The following is a 16,286-nucleotide window of genomic DNA, read 5'->3' as shown; positions in this document are numbered from 1 at the left end:
TCTGCCCACATAAGAACACCCTGATACTCTCAGATATTATTGTGAAAAAGTCAAGTGGGCCTTGTAGTCCTTAGACTTAACTTGCACCACTGACAGGACTCTAAGTAAGCTAGGCCGAGGCAGCACTCTCAGATGACCCTATGACAACTGGACTGTTCAGAAAACCAATTGAGTTTTATAATCTTTATTTTATTAAAGAAAAAGCATGTTACTAAGTATCAAAGCCAAATTAAACCAAAACAAATAAACTAGCATTGTGCTGTTTAGTTACACAGATGTAGTGAGGCAAAGAAAACATGAAAAATATAAAAGAGTCCAAAAACAAAAACACAAAAAGCCATTAAAAAGAATAAAAACAGTTCCACTCCAGTAATTCATTAGTAAAAACAAAATAATCCAAGTAGGTTATAAAAAGGCTATAGTCCTCAGTGATCCTATAGAATAAAAATCCCTTAACAAAAGTAAAAATCCCTTATATGTCCCATAGTCCTTAGAAAAGAAAAATCCAGTAAATATACCATAGTCCTTACAAAATTACAAGAGCATAGTCCATATGGAGTATTCCAAGAAAAGAAGTCCATAAAGAATATTCCATAGAACAGTCCATAGAAAATAGTCCATGCACAGTCCTTAGGAAAAATCCCATAAGTCCAAAAGTAATCCAGCAAAGCATAGGAACCAGTCCATGTAGGTAGGCGACCAGTCCGTCTCGAAAGACATTAGGGTGAGTCCCAAATGGCTGAATAGTAGGTCACGAATGACTGAAAGGTCGGTCTTGGAAAGACAATGTCCATAGGCAAAAAGTTCCTTTTTCAAGAGTAACTGGCAAGGGCTCATCGCACCTTCCCACGATGTCATCCAATCAGAGCTCGTTACTAGGCAAACAGTCCTGTTGCATCACATGACTTCTTTCCCATACCACACCAGATGTTATTTGGGTTCTCTGTGGTTTATCAAAGAGTCACAACAATTCCCATCTATCTAATCACACAGAGTCCTTTCTCAGGTTCTCAGAATAACATTCTCTCAGCTCGCCTAGAAAACAACTTGTCAGCATAGCAAAGATACTTTATACAAAGAAACAAGATGGAACCTCTCTGGCTCATTTCATAATTAGAAAACCCATATGCCTTAAAAGATTTTAACTCAAAAACCCATCTCATCACAAGCCCCCGGAAGATTAACAAAATTCTCAAACAATTTAAGTTTTAATTTTGATAACTGAATAAGATGAGATGTCATAATTAAGCAGTAACAAAATAGAGAAAGATATTAACTTGAACATAAAGTAATACATTTCAAATATGATTCTAAAATAGCAAAACAATTGATACATGAGAACTATTATAATTACAGTATTTACCATACATAAGAGAAATTTGCGTTAGACACTTCTACTAGTCTGAAAAACAGAAGAACAACCATGTTAGTATACTTAATCAAATACATCACTCTGCATATGCTCAGATAATACTCTAGTCATCAAACAGCAAAATAGTGAAACCAGGGTTAACATCATAATGACTTGACAAACCAATATACTGATATAAAGTAATAATAGATAAAACACTCTATGTATGCTCAGGAACATTGTCATACAGAATATCAAGAAAATTAAACATCAGAGCTTTAACCATTCTAGCCATTTTCTCCCCTTGCATCTGCACTAAACATTCTCGATAAACAGTGAGCAATCAAAGCCCCCTTTCCAGGTAGATGTTCAACATCAAAATTATATTTTTGCAATCTGAAATACCACTGCATTAATCTTGGGCTTCGATGTCTCTGCTTCTCTAAGAATGACAAAGCATTTTTGTCTGCTTGAATAACCACTTTCCGTGTACATCCATATATTCTGAAAACATGAAGAGCCCACAAAATTGAATATGCATTTCCCTCCTGGGAGTTATACTTCCTCTCTTTTTCCTTCAACTTTCTGGCCACATAAGCTAAGGGGTGTAAAAAATTAGTGTCATCTGGTTGAAGCAAAATCGTGCTCAAACCACATTCTGAAAAAGCAGTTTGAATGATCATGGGTTTAGCAAAGTTAGCTGATTGCAAGATTGGTTCTGTTATAAGTAACATTTTTAAACACTCAGAAGACTGGTTGCATTCTCGTGTCCACTGCATTGCAACAGATCTTGCTTTCCTTATCAATTTCTTTAGAGGTGACACCTTCCCCTCAAACCAAACACAATGATCCATCTGCACTTTCAATCCTGCGCTCCTGAATCCACAAAGTACCGTTTCTATATGTTTTACATGTAACATTGGATCAGGGCTGTAAATTACAAGGTTGTCTACATAGCCAATCACGTAATATAAATCACCAAACAATTCATCAACCAATTTCTGAAAAGTAACATAGGTATTTTTCATTCCAGGTGCTAGTTTTCTGAGTTGGTAAATTCCCTGAGGGCAAGTAAATGATGTATAAGGGCGATGTTCCTCTTTAATTAAAATCTGATAAAGCCCTCCTTTTATTCCAATCACAGAAATGTATTCAGCATTTGCAACAATTTCAAATAACGTGTCAACATTGATTGTAGGGATTGTCTCAGTCTTCGTGAACTTATTTAACTGGCTAAAATCTAATTCCACTTTCAGACCATCCTGTTTGTCTTGACACACTGAAATAGTATTGAACACAGCTGTTCTACATGGTTCAATCACTCCTTGTGAAATAAGACTTTCAACAGTTTCAGACACTAAATTGCCCTTAGTCCCTTCTAGGTCCATAGGAACAGAAACAGCAGTCAAACCATCATTGACTGTAATAAAATGTTTCACCACATGAGTTTCTCCCGGTGAATTCGAGAAGACGTTTTGGTGATTAGCTAACACAGACTCCAATATCTGTCCTGGGCTAAATTGATCAATGCCTTCACCCCTGAATACCTGTATTGCTGAATTAGCTGTGCTATCAGGTTTGGTCACAAGAGGCCGCTGTTGCATCCAAGTTCCCTCGGGAGTACTCTGCATAGCCTCAGAAACAGTATCAGCATTCTCACCACTTCCTTGGAAAATAGGCTGTTGAAAATAAGTATGGTCCCAAACCTCTGTTTTTCTCTCTAAAGATCTTTCTGAGAAGTTTATCTGTGGTACTGGGCCAAAGCTTCCAGATATGATTTCAGTCTCTGGAGAAACATCAGTACTTTGTAATCCCAAAAAGTTAACGCTTCCCCCTACATTGGCTGTGTTAGAAACAGTCTCACCATCTGACAGGTTCAAATGCCGCTTTCTATCTTTAATCAAGTTTACAGGATCAGTTCCACAGTCACTTGTACTATTGAAACAATGTGAAAGTCCATGCTGCAAAACCGCTCCACTATCAACTACTAAGGCACTTGGCGATGACTCTGAGAAAACCTTCACTCCTCCAGCCTTCTCAGCTGACTGTTCCGGTACGCTGAGTAGGCCACCCCCCTGGTAACTCTCGTTACTCCCAAACTGCCATGAAGTACACGGGGTCCCTGTCAACCTCACAGTGTCTGATTTCGCTGTCCCCTCTGGGCTAAGAGAGGGGGGGGTTGTTTGAGATCTGACATGCATCAAGATCTGCTGACACAAGTCCTGGCAAAGAATTGAGCTGAGTCTTTATTACATCTAAGCTGATGTGAGACCTCTCAGTCACAGTAATTGCAATCCCTTGCTCTCTTTCTTCTGGCAAACCCATAGTCTCATCCCGAATTATTTCAGGGCTTCTCACCTGTCCTGTGCTCTGAAAAATAGCTGAGGGTGGTGCTGAGTTGAATCCCAATGCACTGAAATTCTCTGGAGCACTGCAGTTTTCCCTTGCGTCATCTGATGCTAATTCCCCCAAGGAAACAGCTTCTCGGCGAACTTTCTCCTGCATTCCTTTCCCTGCGCGCGGCTCCAGGGCCTGTGAATCCTTTGTTTGGACGGGCGATAAATCGCTGTCTCCTCTGGAATGCTCATTAGAATTCCACTGGGCCTCGTTAACTCTTTCCACACAAGCATCTTGCATTTCAGGATCGCTCCCAATTGTTTGGAGCGTCTCATTGCAGTAATCCCCAAAGGAACCCTGCTGAGCTTGGAAAAACCTTTGCATCAAGCCAGGTTCTGTGCTTAAAAAACGTTTTAAAAGTATGTTTTCCTGGTACAGATGTTCTACAAGGGCATCTCTTTCCCTAATTTTCTGCTTGGCTTGCTCGAAAAATCCCGAAGCCACTTCCAAGATTCTGTCCACGGTTGCTGACTGTTTTTGCTCCCCCATCTTCTGCTGGCAATCTAGCCTTGGCTAGGTCAGCAATAAAAACAAACAAAACTCCAAGAAAGAAAGAAAAATTTAAAAATCTCCTCTGCACCTTCGACCAACTGCTGTCACTCTGCTATCCTAAGATATGCAAAGGGGACAGACAGATGCCAAAACCAAAATATAATTAAAAATCTTCTCTGCACCTTTGACCAACTGCTGTCACTCTGCTATCCTGAGATAGGCGAGAGAACAAACAGCTGCCAAAACAAAATAAAATTAAAAATCTCCTCTGCACTTTCGACCAACTGCTGTCACTCTGCTATCCTAAGATAGGCGAGAGGACAAACAGCTGCCAAACCAAAATACTGAAAAATCCAAAAGGAAGAGAAAAGAAAACTGTGATCACTCTGTGAACCCTAAAGTTACAGAGATGATCAATGACTAAGCTGGGTGCAGATAGATACCCCTAGGGCCAGGTCATCCCGACAGATGCTGAGATCATAGGGCATGACTCTAGGCCAAGCCAGATGCAGCTAGGTACTCCTGACAGATCCTAAGATCGTAGACCCAGAGCTAAGCTGGATAGAAACAGGGCCAGGTGCTCCGGCAAATCCTAAGATTATAGGAGTACACTTAGGCCAAAAAAAAAAAAAAAACTGGATGCAAGTCCCAGAACAAGGTAGCCAGAGTCATTTATGCAATCCTAAGATTGTGAAATGACCTGCTCAACTTGGGTGCTATTACAGAGTGCAAGCACTCTAAAAATAAAGGACATGCATCTTGGAATTTCTTCACTACAACGTTGTAACAACCTGCACATGCCAACTGATTAAATTCAATTGTTTCCTAACAGTTTGCTTGTCCCACTGGGAATCTCTTTCTTAAAAGAGCACCCCAGATTCTAACACACATTACCACAGCCTGAAGATTTAACACCTCTCACCACAGCTTAATTGCTGGCAAACAGCGTTTCCTAGGAATCTACTGTTCACCTCAGGGAAGCACTTAGCTCCTTGAAGCCTCAGTGTCCCACTGCAATCAAAACTTAGCTTGTGGATCAGAGTCACTCAAGCTGCTAGATAGAACAAAGCTTGGTCATCCTGAGGTACTACAAAACCCAGCACGTGGTCCATCGCGCAGCTGCCACCATGTCGGCAAACACGGGTCCAAGAACACACGTGTAAGCCTGGACAGAGAGCAATCAGGAGTTTGCACATGCTAAAATGGGCTGAATGAGTCCAAATTCAGCTAGCCATGATACAACACTCCTTCTCACAGATCTGCCCACATAAGAACACCCTAATACTCTCAGATATTATTGTGAAAAAGTCAAGTGGGCCTTGTAGTCCTTAGACTTAACTTGCACCACTGACAGGACTCTAAGTAAGCTAGGCCGAGGCAGCACTCTCAGATGACCCTATGACAACTGGACTGTTCAGAAAACCAATTGAGTTTTATAATCTTTATTTTATTAAAGAAAAAGCATGTTACTAAGTATCAAAGCCAAATTAAACCAAAACAAATAAACTAGCATTGTGCTGTTTAGTTACACAGATGTAGTGAGGCAAAGAAAACATGAAAAATATAAAAGAGTCCAAAAACCTTACAAAAACACAAAAAGCCATTAAAAAGAATAAAAACAGTTCCACTCCAGTAATTCATTAGTAAAAACAAAATAATCCAAGTAGGTTATAAAAAGGCTATAGTCCTCAGTGATCCTATAGAATAAAAATCCCTTAACAAAAGTAAAAATCCCTTATATGTCCCATAGTCCTTAGAAAAGAAAAATCCAGTAAATATACCATAGTCCTTACAAAATTACAAGAGCATAGTCCATATGGAGTATTCCAAGAAAAGAAGTCCATAAAGAATATTCCATAGAACAGTCCATAGAAAATAGTCCATGCACAGTCCTTAGGAAAAATCCCATAAGTCCAAAAGTAATCCAGCAAAGCATAGGAACCAGTCCATGTAGGTAGGCGACCAGTCCGTCTCGAAAGACATTAGGGTGAGTCCCAAATGGCTGAATAGTAGGTCACGAATGACTGAAAGGTCGGTCTTGGAAAGACAATGTCCATAGGCAAAAAGTTCCTTTTTCAAGAGTAACTGGCAAGGGCTCATCGCACCTTCCCACGATGTCATCCAATCAGAGCTCGTTACTAGGCAAACAGTCCTGTTGCATCACATGACTTCTTTCCCATACCACACCAGATGTTATTTGGGTTCTCTGTGGTTTATCAAAGAGTCACAACAATTCCCATCTATCTAATCACACAGAGTCCTTTCTCAGGTTCTCAGAATAACATTCTCTCAGCTCGCCTAGAAAACAACTTGTCAGCATAGCAAAGATACTTTATACAAAGAAACAAGATGGAACCTCTCTGGCTCATTTCATAATTAGAAAACCCATATGCCTTAAAAGATTTTAACTCAAAAACCCATCTCATCACAGGGGCAAAGCAGGAATCGCTTTTCCCCTACATTGTTGTTGCAAAACATAGAGGGGGAAAGCAGGGATCAAAGCTCTTTGATCCCTCCCCACCTCCTTATTTCTGTGTATAGAACAACCCTCAATTTTTCCTGTAATTATTTTAGGGAAAAGTGTAGTTTTATACACGGAAAAGTACAATAATTTCCTTTTCTTCTCTAAAATATGGAATGTTTTTGTGGAGGCAGTTGCAATAAAAAGTTCCCAGGCGTTGCATAATTCTAGGCTGTTCAGGAAAGTAAGCATGGCATGGAGTGTGTCATAGCTCCTGATACTTCCATCATTTTTTCCACTTCCTCAGATGGGAGGACATTGGACAAATTCATACTTCTTTGTTCCTCCCTCTTGTTTCATTTACAGTACAAAAATATTCAACAAACAGAACTAGTGAAGGGAAAGAGACGTTAGGTTTACTAGCCTACAGCATGGCTGAAGACTTGGCACTTCACTGTCAGCAGATTGACACAGCTACCTCCCTCTGTATCTTCAAAACTATTATTTCTGATTCTTACACCTGCATTTCCTGAGCCAATTATCCATCTCATCCTGGGTGGTGAATTTGTCAATTCGGAAAACAGTCACAGCAGGTGACAAAATACCAACATTTCTCAGTAATCACATAGTAAACTTCTGCAAATATGATTCCAGCTCCACAGCAAGTAGGGTCTAAAGGCAAGAATGACCACAAAAAAGATCTTTGACACTTTTTAAAAGGAATCCAAAGTTTCTCATTTATATCAATGTCCCTCTAATAGTCTCATTGTCCAACTCTACAGCTTATCCTGCCGGGCGAAAGGGACATCTTGGAGGTCCTGGTTCTGCTGGAGGCCAAGGTTATCCTGGGCCCCGAGGAGCAAAGGGAGTGAAAGGTAAGGCTAAACTCAGACAGGTGTTTTAACGTGATGTTTGCTACTAATTATCTTGCAAGAAAGAAATTTAATCTGATGTCAAGAATAGTTTCCACACTGAGGCAGAACAAGGCCCATGATAATCAACAGCCATACTTGACAGGTGTGCAAAATGCTGAATCATACAGTGTGGGATACTGATTGGCTGTGCATGTGTCTGTGTGGACACGGGGAGAAGATGTATGGATCTCTTCTAATGAATGTCATGCTGTCATGCTGCCGGTTTCTACTGCTGCACTTCTGTATATACCATAAATACACTTGGTGTTGGAAGAAGCTGTCTTTGTCTGTCATTCCACTGGACTACCTGGACTGAAACAAAAACTCTGCTAACTTACACCAACAAGGGGTTATGCGCCCAGAGACATTTACCTTGCGCCAGAGAAGCTGGTGCCAGAAGGTACCAGAGGCCAGAGGAACCAGTCCAGAAGTGAAAAAAGTCCAGTAAGGTGAGTGTCCTGCCATTCAGAGCCCAGGAGGGGTAAAGGACGGAGGACAGAGATAAAAACACAGCAAAATGCAGTCAGTTGGGGCAGCAGGAATGGGGGGGATTTCCTCTCACAAAGCTAAATGAATGGAACTATCTGACTTGGTCAGTTAAAGCCCAAATGCTGCTGAGAAGGGAAGATTTGTGGAAGATTGTTTCTATCCCCCCACTATCCTGAATGAGGAACAGACAAAGCAAGACGAGAAGGCTTTAGCAACAATATTTCTGTGCTTAGAGGACAGCCAATTAATACACGTGCATGGACTGACCTCAGCTAGGCAATGTTGGCAAGCTCTGCACCGGGACTCTGCAGGCAGCAAAGTTGCTATGACACATAAAATATACAGAGCAAGGCTTGACCATGATGGAAGCATGTCAGAGCACTTACAGCAGATGAGAAATCTGTTTGTGAAGCTTGAGCAGAGGGGCATGGAGTTCTCGGAGAATCACAAAGTGTATGCGATCCTGAGCAGTCTTAGATTATGATGCGCTAGTAACAAGCCTTGAATCCATACCAGAGAGGGAGTATCTTAACCCTGGAGTATCTTATAGGCAGATTGTTGGAGGAAGAAGAAAAAAGGAATGAGAGGTCCCAAGTCAGAATGAGAGATGACATCCCACAGTAGAGGAGAGCTGCTTCCAGGAGTGACAGAGAAAAGACGGGAAAGGCTCTTGCTGTAAGACGCTGCTTCAAGTGTGGATCAGAAAAACATTTGCAAAGGGACTGCAGAGAAAAAGAAACTAGCTGGAGAAGTGGAGGCAAGAAGCAAGGGAAGATTTCTCTTGTACAGTGGTGCCCCGCTTGACGATTACCTCGTTAGATGAGGAAATCACTTTACAATGAAGTTTTTGCGATCGCTTTTGCGATCACAAAATGATGTTTTAATAAGGAAAAACCACTTTACAACAATCGGTTCCCTGCTTCGGTTAAGCTTTTCGCTTAACAACGATCAAAACAGCTGATCGTCGGGGCTTCAAAATGGCCACCCACTGTGCAAAATGGCTCCCCGCTGTGTTTTAGGACAGATTTCTCACATTACATGCACCAGAAAATGGCCACTCTACGGAGGATCTTCACTGGATGCTGAGGTATTTCGCCCATTGGAACGCATTGAACCGGTTTTCAATGCATTTCAATGGGATTTTTACTTTCGCTTGATGACAATTTCATTCTACAGCAATTTTGCTGGAATGGATTATCCTCGTCAAGCGAGGCACCACTGTACAGGCTTCTGATAACTCCAAGGTCAACACCTGGATTCTTGACATTGGAGCTGTTTGTCATTTAAGTAATAGATCAGAGCTATTTTCTTCCCTAGGTACTTCAAAACACAGCTATGTTAGCCTGGCGAATGGGGAGAAATTGGCAGTAATGGGAGAGGGAACAATTTACGTTCCAGGTTTGCAAAGGAATTACATAGTGCTTTGCATGTGCCCAAGTTACACTAAGTGTTTCATGTTTGGACAAGGAAGGGTTTACAGTTACATTTGCTGATAGCACATGTGTAATTAAAAAAGGGAACAGGGTGTGTGCCACAGCAAAACTTAATTTATATGTACTAAAGGGAAGAACGTGAAACAAAGTAACACATGCTATAGTCAAAAATACACCACCACATGACCAGTGTGCTCATTTGATGCAGAGGATACTGGGTCGTGCTAATTTCAGGGTGGTAGAAAAAATGGAAAAGATGGCAAATGAAACCCTGTAAGAATTTTCTGGATTGCAATGTTTGCAAAATTGCAAAATCAAAGGTCCGAAAAATAAGCAAGGAAAGTAACAGGCTGCGGCTTGAGAATCCCATAATTCTCACTCTGAACCTACATGAGGCAGCATTAAAAAGTTCATTGATACATAGTTGAGTATTTATAGCTGTGGGAACAGCTTTTATCCTTTTCAGGAGATAGGCTGATGATGGTGATCAGCATGTTTTTGTTGTGGATGCATTGTGATAAGGGGGAGATATTATCTGTCACTGTGATTGATGGGTGTCTTTAGCTGTTCTTTTTTGTGCAATGATCCCTGGTCTTTGTGGCTAGGTAGAGTTCGTTGACCTTTTGCAGGCTGTATTTTTCAGTGCTGGGAGCCAGGACTTGTTCAGTTTTAGACTTTCCTCTTTTTTTGTTGAAGCTCTGCTGGTGTTTATGGATTTCAATGGCTTCCCTGTGCAGTCTAACATAATGGTTGCTGGTGTTGTCCAGTACTTCAGTATTTTAAAATAGAATTTCATGTCCAGCTTGTTTTAGGGCATGTTCAGCTACTGCTGATTTTTTCTGGTTGTTTTAGTCTGCAGTATCTCTCATGTTCTTTGATTCTAGTCTGAATGCTGCATTTTGTGGTTCCAATATATACGTGGCCACAACCTCAAGGTATCCGGTATATTCCTGCAGTGGTGGTGGTGGGGGCTTTTGTCCTTTGCTGACCATAACATTTGTTGTATTTTTGTGGAGGGTCTGAATACTGTTTGTAGGTTGTGTTTTTTCAAAAGTTTCCCCATGCGGTCTGTGACCCCTTTGATGTATGTCAGAAATACTTTATTTGTGGTGGCTGTTTTTCCTCTTCAGTTTGGTGTTGTTTTCTCGGTTTTATGGCTCTTTGGATTTCATTCTTGGAATAGCCATTCACCTGTAGGGCCCAGTTCAGTTGGTTGAGCTTCACAGTTCCGATTTGCCCAGTCTACCAGTGTTTTGATTATGCCTCTTTTCCGTCATGGGTGGTGGTTAGTTTTTGTGTAGGTACCGGTCAGTATGGGTGGGTTTTCTGTAGACCTTGTGTCCCAATATGAGGTCAGTTTTGCGTATGGCCATGACATCTAAGAACAGGAGTTGGCCCTTGTGACATCCACCCTCGTGCCCCTTGCTTGACCGTCAAGCCTCAGAGCCCACAAAGGCAAACAATCCCTCTTTCCACTGCTGCCACGATGTGATCACTAGATCACTATTATCTCAGAAAGATTCAGGTCCACACACCAAGGTCTTCTAAATAAACTTTGATTTATTGATTACAGAGATTGATTCATGAATGTTTTCAGTAGCTAATCACACCTCAGAATTCCCCAAACTCCACACTCTATCTTCTTCTCCCTTCTCCCATTCTTCACTCCCTGTTACTCTCTGACTCTTACTGACTGACTTTTACTCTCTGACTCCGCCTCTTATAGCATCTCTCTCGGCTCCGCCTCTCAGCAACATGAATATGCATGAACCATTACATAATATAACATGAACCATGGACCTAATAAATGGGGAACACTACAGACCTCCCCCCTTAAATGTTTGTTTGGGAGGGGGAAAACGTTTTTCCTCTTAAACAAACAGGCACAGTTGCATAACTTACATAGCATTTAATAGTTCTATAGGTAACATCATATTCAATACAACAATTACTATTCGTATTACTCTAAACATTTTAAACAATTACTATTCCTTATACTCTAGACATTTTACTAATTTCAACAATTTACTTTACCTTATCATTTACACTTTATTATTATTTTTCATTAACATTACCAGCCATACAGAAATCACCATCAAGAACTTATACATAAATTATTAAATTGTGAATCAAAGTCCAAATCAGTTTATAATAAAAGTCCTGGTATCATTCTTCTGGTCTTCTGCACAATGCATCAAAAGGACTAAACCCAGTGCTTTCCTGAGGAATGTTCCAATAGGTATATAGTAAGGGTTGTATTTTGCAGTCCCAATCATTCGGGTTCTCTGCTACATAAGCTTTAATCATGTGCAATAATGTGTCATTAAATTTTTTAATTAGTCCATTGGTCTTAGGATGATATGGGGTAGAATTGATTTGGGTAGTCCCACAAGCCTTCCATAATCTTTGTATCAGTTTGGAGGTGATGCTCGTTCCCTTATCACTAACTGTTTCACTAGCAAATCCCAATCGGCTCATGTAACTGATTAAGGCATTGGCCACTGTATCAGTTTCCATGTTACATAAAGGAATTGCCTGGGGATATCTGGTGGCAAAATCCATAACTGTCAGTATGTATTTATTTCCCCTCTTGGTGGCTTTGGGTAAAGGATCCACCAGATCAATTCCCAGCCTTTGGAATGGGGTAGAAATGACTGGCAAAGGACATAATTTTGGTTTAGTCCTGTCCTTCCCTGTCCCTCGTCTCTGACAGACATCACACGTCTTGGAAAAATAAGTAATCTGTTTACCCATACCTGGCCAAAAGAAGTTCTGGGCAACCCTTCTTTTGGTTTGAGTGATCCCCATGTGAGCCCCAAATAAAATACCCAGCAGGTGCGCTCAAAAGCAATGAGAAAAGATTTGGGACAGTCCCCTCTTTTATATTGGGGAAACTTCTTAAGATCAATTTTTGAGAGAATTCCACCTTCAACTTTGTTGTTATTGTTAAGGTTATTGTTAGGAGCAGAATTTTCTAATTGTCTCATCTGTAATTGGAAATCCATCTCTTTTTGTCTTGGTTCTATTTCTCTTCACCGTAATCGCAAAAACCTCATTGTACAGCGGATTCGTCGTACAACTAGGTAATCGTTAAGCGGGGCACTACTGTGCAACATATATGTGATTTGTACAAATATATGCAAATATGTGATACATATATATAATTTTATATAATTTGTAGGCTGCCTTTTTACTGGTGAGGGTACCCAAAGAAAGCTCACAATATAAAAACAAGTAATACTAAAAACAATAAATTACAGGTTAAAAAGCAATTAAACAATAAGAATACAGTGGTGCCTCGCTTAACGAGCGGCCCGTACAGCGATGAATTCGCATAGCGATCCCTTTTCCGGGATTGCTAATGCGAAGGCATCGCGTCGGCCCCAATGGGCGAAATTGGCACTTTGCTTACCGACCTTCACTTTACGACTCGCAGATCAGCTGTTCAGCGGGTCCAAAATGGCCCCCGGAACACCCGAAATGGCCGCAGGCAGCGTTTTCGCGCCCTTGGTAAGTGAGGGGAGGGCACAAAAATGGCTGCCGGACCGGAAAACATCGCTGTACGGTGAGTTTTCTGCCGATTTGGCTTTTTTTTATCCGTGCAGCAATGTTTTCGCATACCGAAGGTTAATCCGGAACGGATTAACCTCGCTATGCGAGGCACCATTGTAGTTAAAAATCCATTAAGTAATTAAAATATTTAAAAGTATAAAAAAAAAGCTAAAAAAAATTACATTGAGGGACTCAGTCATAGTAATCAAAAGCCTGCTTGAAAAGTGGGTCTTCAGTTGTCAGCAGAAAGTTAAAAGAGAAAGGCAAGTCTGACTTCCTGAGGGAGGGCATTCCATAACCTTTGAGCAGCCTCAGAGAAAGCCAATAATATCCCAGTGGTTGCCTTCCAAAGGAGAAGGAAACCAATCCTAGGCAAATTATCCACCCTTAAACTTCTAACTGCTCAGTGAAGCAGGGCAAATGTTTTAACAGGTTTTCTCTGTAAATTCTTCCTCTTTATAAAGAAAGTTTACTTGATGTTCTGAAAGGAGATTTTGCTTGTGTTGGGCAGTATTCTCACTCTGTTCTGTTTCTTTGTTTTTACTATATTTTAGCTAATAATAAGTTTCTTATCAATGTTTTCTTCAGTGATTTTTTCATATTTTATGGGAACAAGACTGACTTCTTTGTATATGTTCTGGGATGTATCTTGCAGGTGAGGCAGGAGATTGCAGATGTCTTGAAGGAAGGAGGGGCCCTGCAGGACAACCAGGTCCACCAGGATTTCCAGGTCCAATAGGACAGCCTGGGAGGAAAGGCGAAATAGGAGATCAAGGCCAACATGGAGTTCCTGGTTTTTCTGGTGCAAAAGTATGATACTTGTTGGATAAACTCATATTTTACATATCATTAAGTAAATTTTTATGCTAAAAGCTTAATGAAAATTGTGAATCTTCATGATTATTTAGTTTGAATACTTATTTACTCCTTTCAAAGGGACAAAAGTTCACAATGTGGTTTATATAAAACAATTTAGATAGTCTAGGTGTCATTTAGGCTCTGTGGAGGGTGTCTTCTGAAGAAATATGACTTACAAGAAGCATTATAGCAGCTTGCTTTTAAAAAATAACAATAACAACAAATATGGTGGAAGTGTTGGAGGTAAATAACCTGAAAGTCCTTTTGTACAAATGTGAAATCTAGAGATCTGCAGATCTGTGATTGTGGGCTGCAGCTTGCAGAACTCTGCCTGGGGAATTAGTGGAGAATTCAGGGCTTGCTGAACACATACAGTGGGGTCTTGACTTGAGAACTTAATCCGTATTGGAAGGCGGTTCTCAAGTCAAAAAGTTCTCAGGTCAAATCTGCATTTCCCATAGGAATGCATTGAAAACCATTTGATCCGTATCTGCTCTTTTCCGTCCATAGAAACTAATGGGAAGCTGCTATTCTGCCTTCGACCACTAGAGGGGGATATTTTGTTTCTTGTTTTCTTAGGTCAAGAAAGGTTCAGGGAAGGCAGGGAAAATACAGTCCAGGCAGTCCAGTACCAGGCAGTCTGAAGACTGTCTCCCAATCCACTCTCTAAACGCTGGGAGGAGTGAGGAAGCAGACAGGCACCCTTTTCACTGGCCAACAGTTAACTGAAAGTTCACATTTTGCACGTTCCCTGCCTCCCACGTGGTTTTTTTTCAGTTCTTAACTCAAATCTAAGTATGTAAGTCAAGTCAATATTTTCCTGTGAGAGTGGTTCTTAAGTCAAAATGTTCTTAACTCAAGCCGTTCTTAAGTCAAGACCCCACTGTATATGAAATAGCACTCCCCTAATGAATGCTCCTGGTGAGGGGGCATGGGATTTTAACACTGGGTTTTTTTCCTCTTTTGTTGCAGACTGCGTTCTTCTTCATGGTCTCTGTGAATGCAAACAAATGGGTTAAACTACACCTGCGCAGGACTCTTCAGAATATTCTAGAGCTTAACTAACTGACCAATAAAATGTTTCCCTGTGGCACACATGCTCCGCCCGCCTGCGGTGCCTCAGTTCCTTTTTTGCCACCGCTGCAATCAGACTCCGTGTTGCTTAGAGCTTATTAATCCTTTAAATTTCTGGTTTTGGTCTCGGACTGTTTCTGACTATGGTGTTTTTCTTATCTGGCATATTTCGACATGGAATGACCTGATTTTCGATTATTGCATTTTGGATCAGCTACCGTTATTACCTGGTTTTTGAACTTTGGACTGGTTACTGTTTGTGATTTGTCTTATGGTTTTGGACCTTATATTTGAATCTTTATCTTCTCGGCTTGATTTCTCGGTTTTTGATGCTGGATTTCTATTATGTTTCCCTTGAGTTTTTCCCTTTTCCTTGCCACCATCTTTCCCTGTTCCCACCAAATATTATGGCCTCTTCAGGCCCATTCAAACGCTGTGCGTCGTGTGCTAACAGAATCCCTTTTATGGATGGCCACGACTGCTGTTTCTTCTGTTTGGGAGAAAGACACCAGCCCAATTCTTGTCAAGAGTGTAAAAAAATTAACCAAGCCCACCCTGAAGCTCCGCTTAGAGCGACTCTGCTCGTATCTTTGGAAGAAATCGTTAACACCGTCGGGCTCAACAGCCTTGGAAACTACCATGCCTCCTGCTCCTCCTACTCCTTGTCTCAATCCTGCTACCTCACTGGCACTTGCTACCCCTTCTTCCACAGCTTCTTCAAAGTTGTCCAAGTCGAAGAAATCTTTGACATCTGGGTTGGCATTGGCATCAAAAGCACCATCTGTTAAAGATCCCAAGAAGAAGAAAGAGGTAGTTAAACATAAAAAGGTTAAACGCCCTTCTAAATCTGTTCAACTTAAGGAACCTCCTCCAGTTCGAGTCACCCTGCCCTTGCTGATACTCAAGGAATGTTCCAGGGAACTGCACGATCTGGAATCGCTTTCTGAAGGGGATGGGTTTGTGCCACAGACACAGACTTCGATGTTGATTCCGAGCCTGTCTCCGAGTCACAGCCGTTCTGAGGCTGATGTAAACTCCAGCCCGGCCTCAGCCCATTCGAGCCCTATGTCAATCGGGTGGGCAAAAGTGATTCAGTTGTCTAACTCGGAGGTGTCTCCACAACAATCCCCTCCGCGTAAGCGTCTCGCAAACCGTCAGCATATTTCTCCAGGCCAACAGCTCCCTCAACATCAGGACGTGATCGTTCTTCCACATCCATCTTGGTGTCTTGCTTTCGCTGAGTATGAGGAGCCACTTTACGTAGA

The 16,286-nt window shown here is 41.2% G+C and overlaps 1 protein-coding gene across 4 annotated transcripts in view; it reads left to right on the top strand.

Moving 5' to 3' along the window:
• COL4A2 (collagen type IV alpha 2 chain) overlaps positions 1 to 16,286 on the top strand; it is a 410,505-nt gene that overhangs the window by 213,813 nt on the left and 180,406 nt on the right. For all 4 annotated transcript variants that reach the window (XM_072992602.2, XM_072992648.2, XM_072992721.2 and 1 more), the window contains 2 exons: positions 7,484 to 7,576; positions 13,745 to 13,899. In XM_072992602.2, coding sequence (XP_072848703.2) covers positions 7,484 to 7,576; positions 13,745 to 13,899 — 248 coding nt within the window. The remainder of the gene's footprint in view (positions 1 to 7,483; positions 7,577 to 13,744; positions 13,900 to 16,286) is intronic.

This window comes from Pogona vitticeps, chromosome 1, assembly GCF_051106095.1.
Source record: "Pogona vitticeps strain Pit_001003342236 chromosome 1, PviZW2.1, whole genome shotgun sequence".
NCBI lineage: Eukaryota > Metazoa > Chordata > Lepidosauria > Squamata > Agamidae > Pogona > Pogona vitticeps.
Note: the sequence above shows the minus strand (reverse complement) of the source record. Positions and strands in the feature narration are given on the sequence as shown.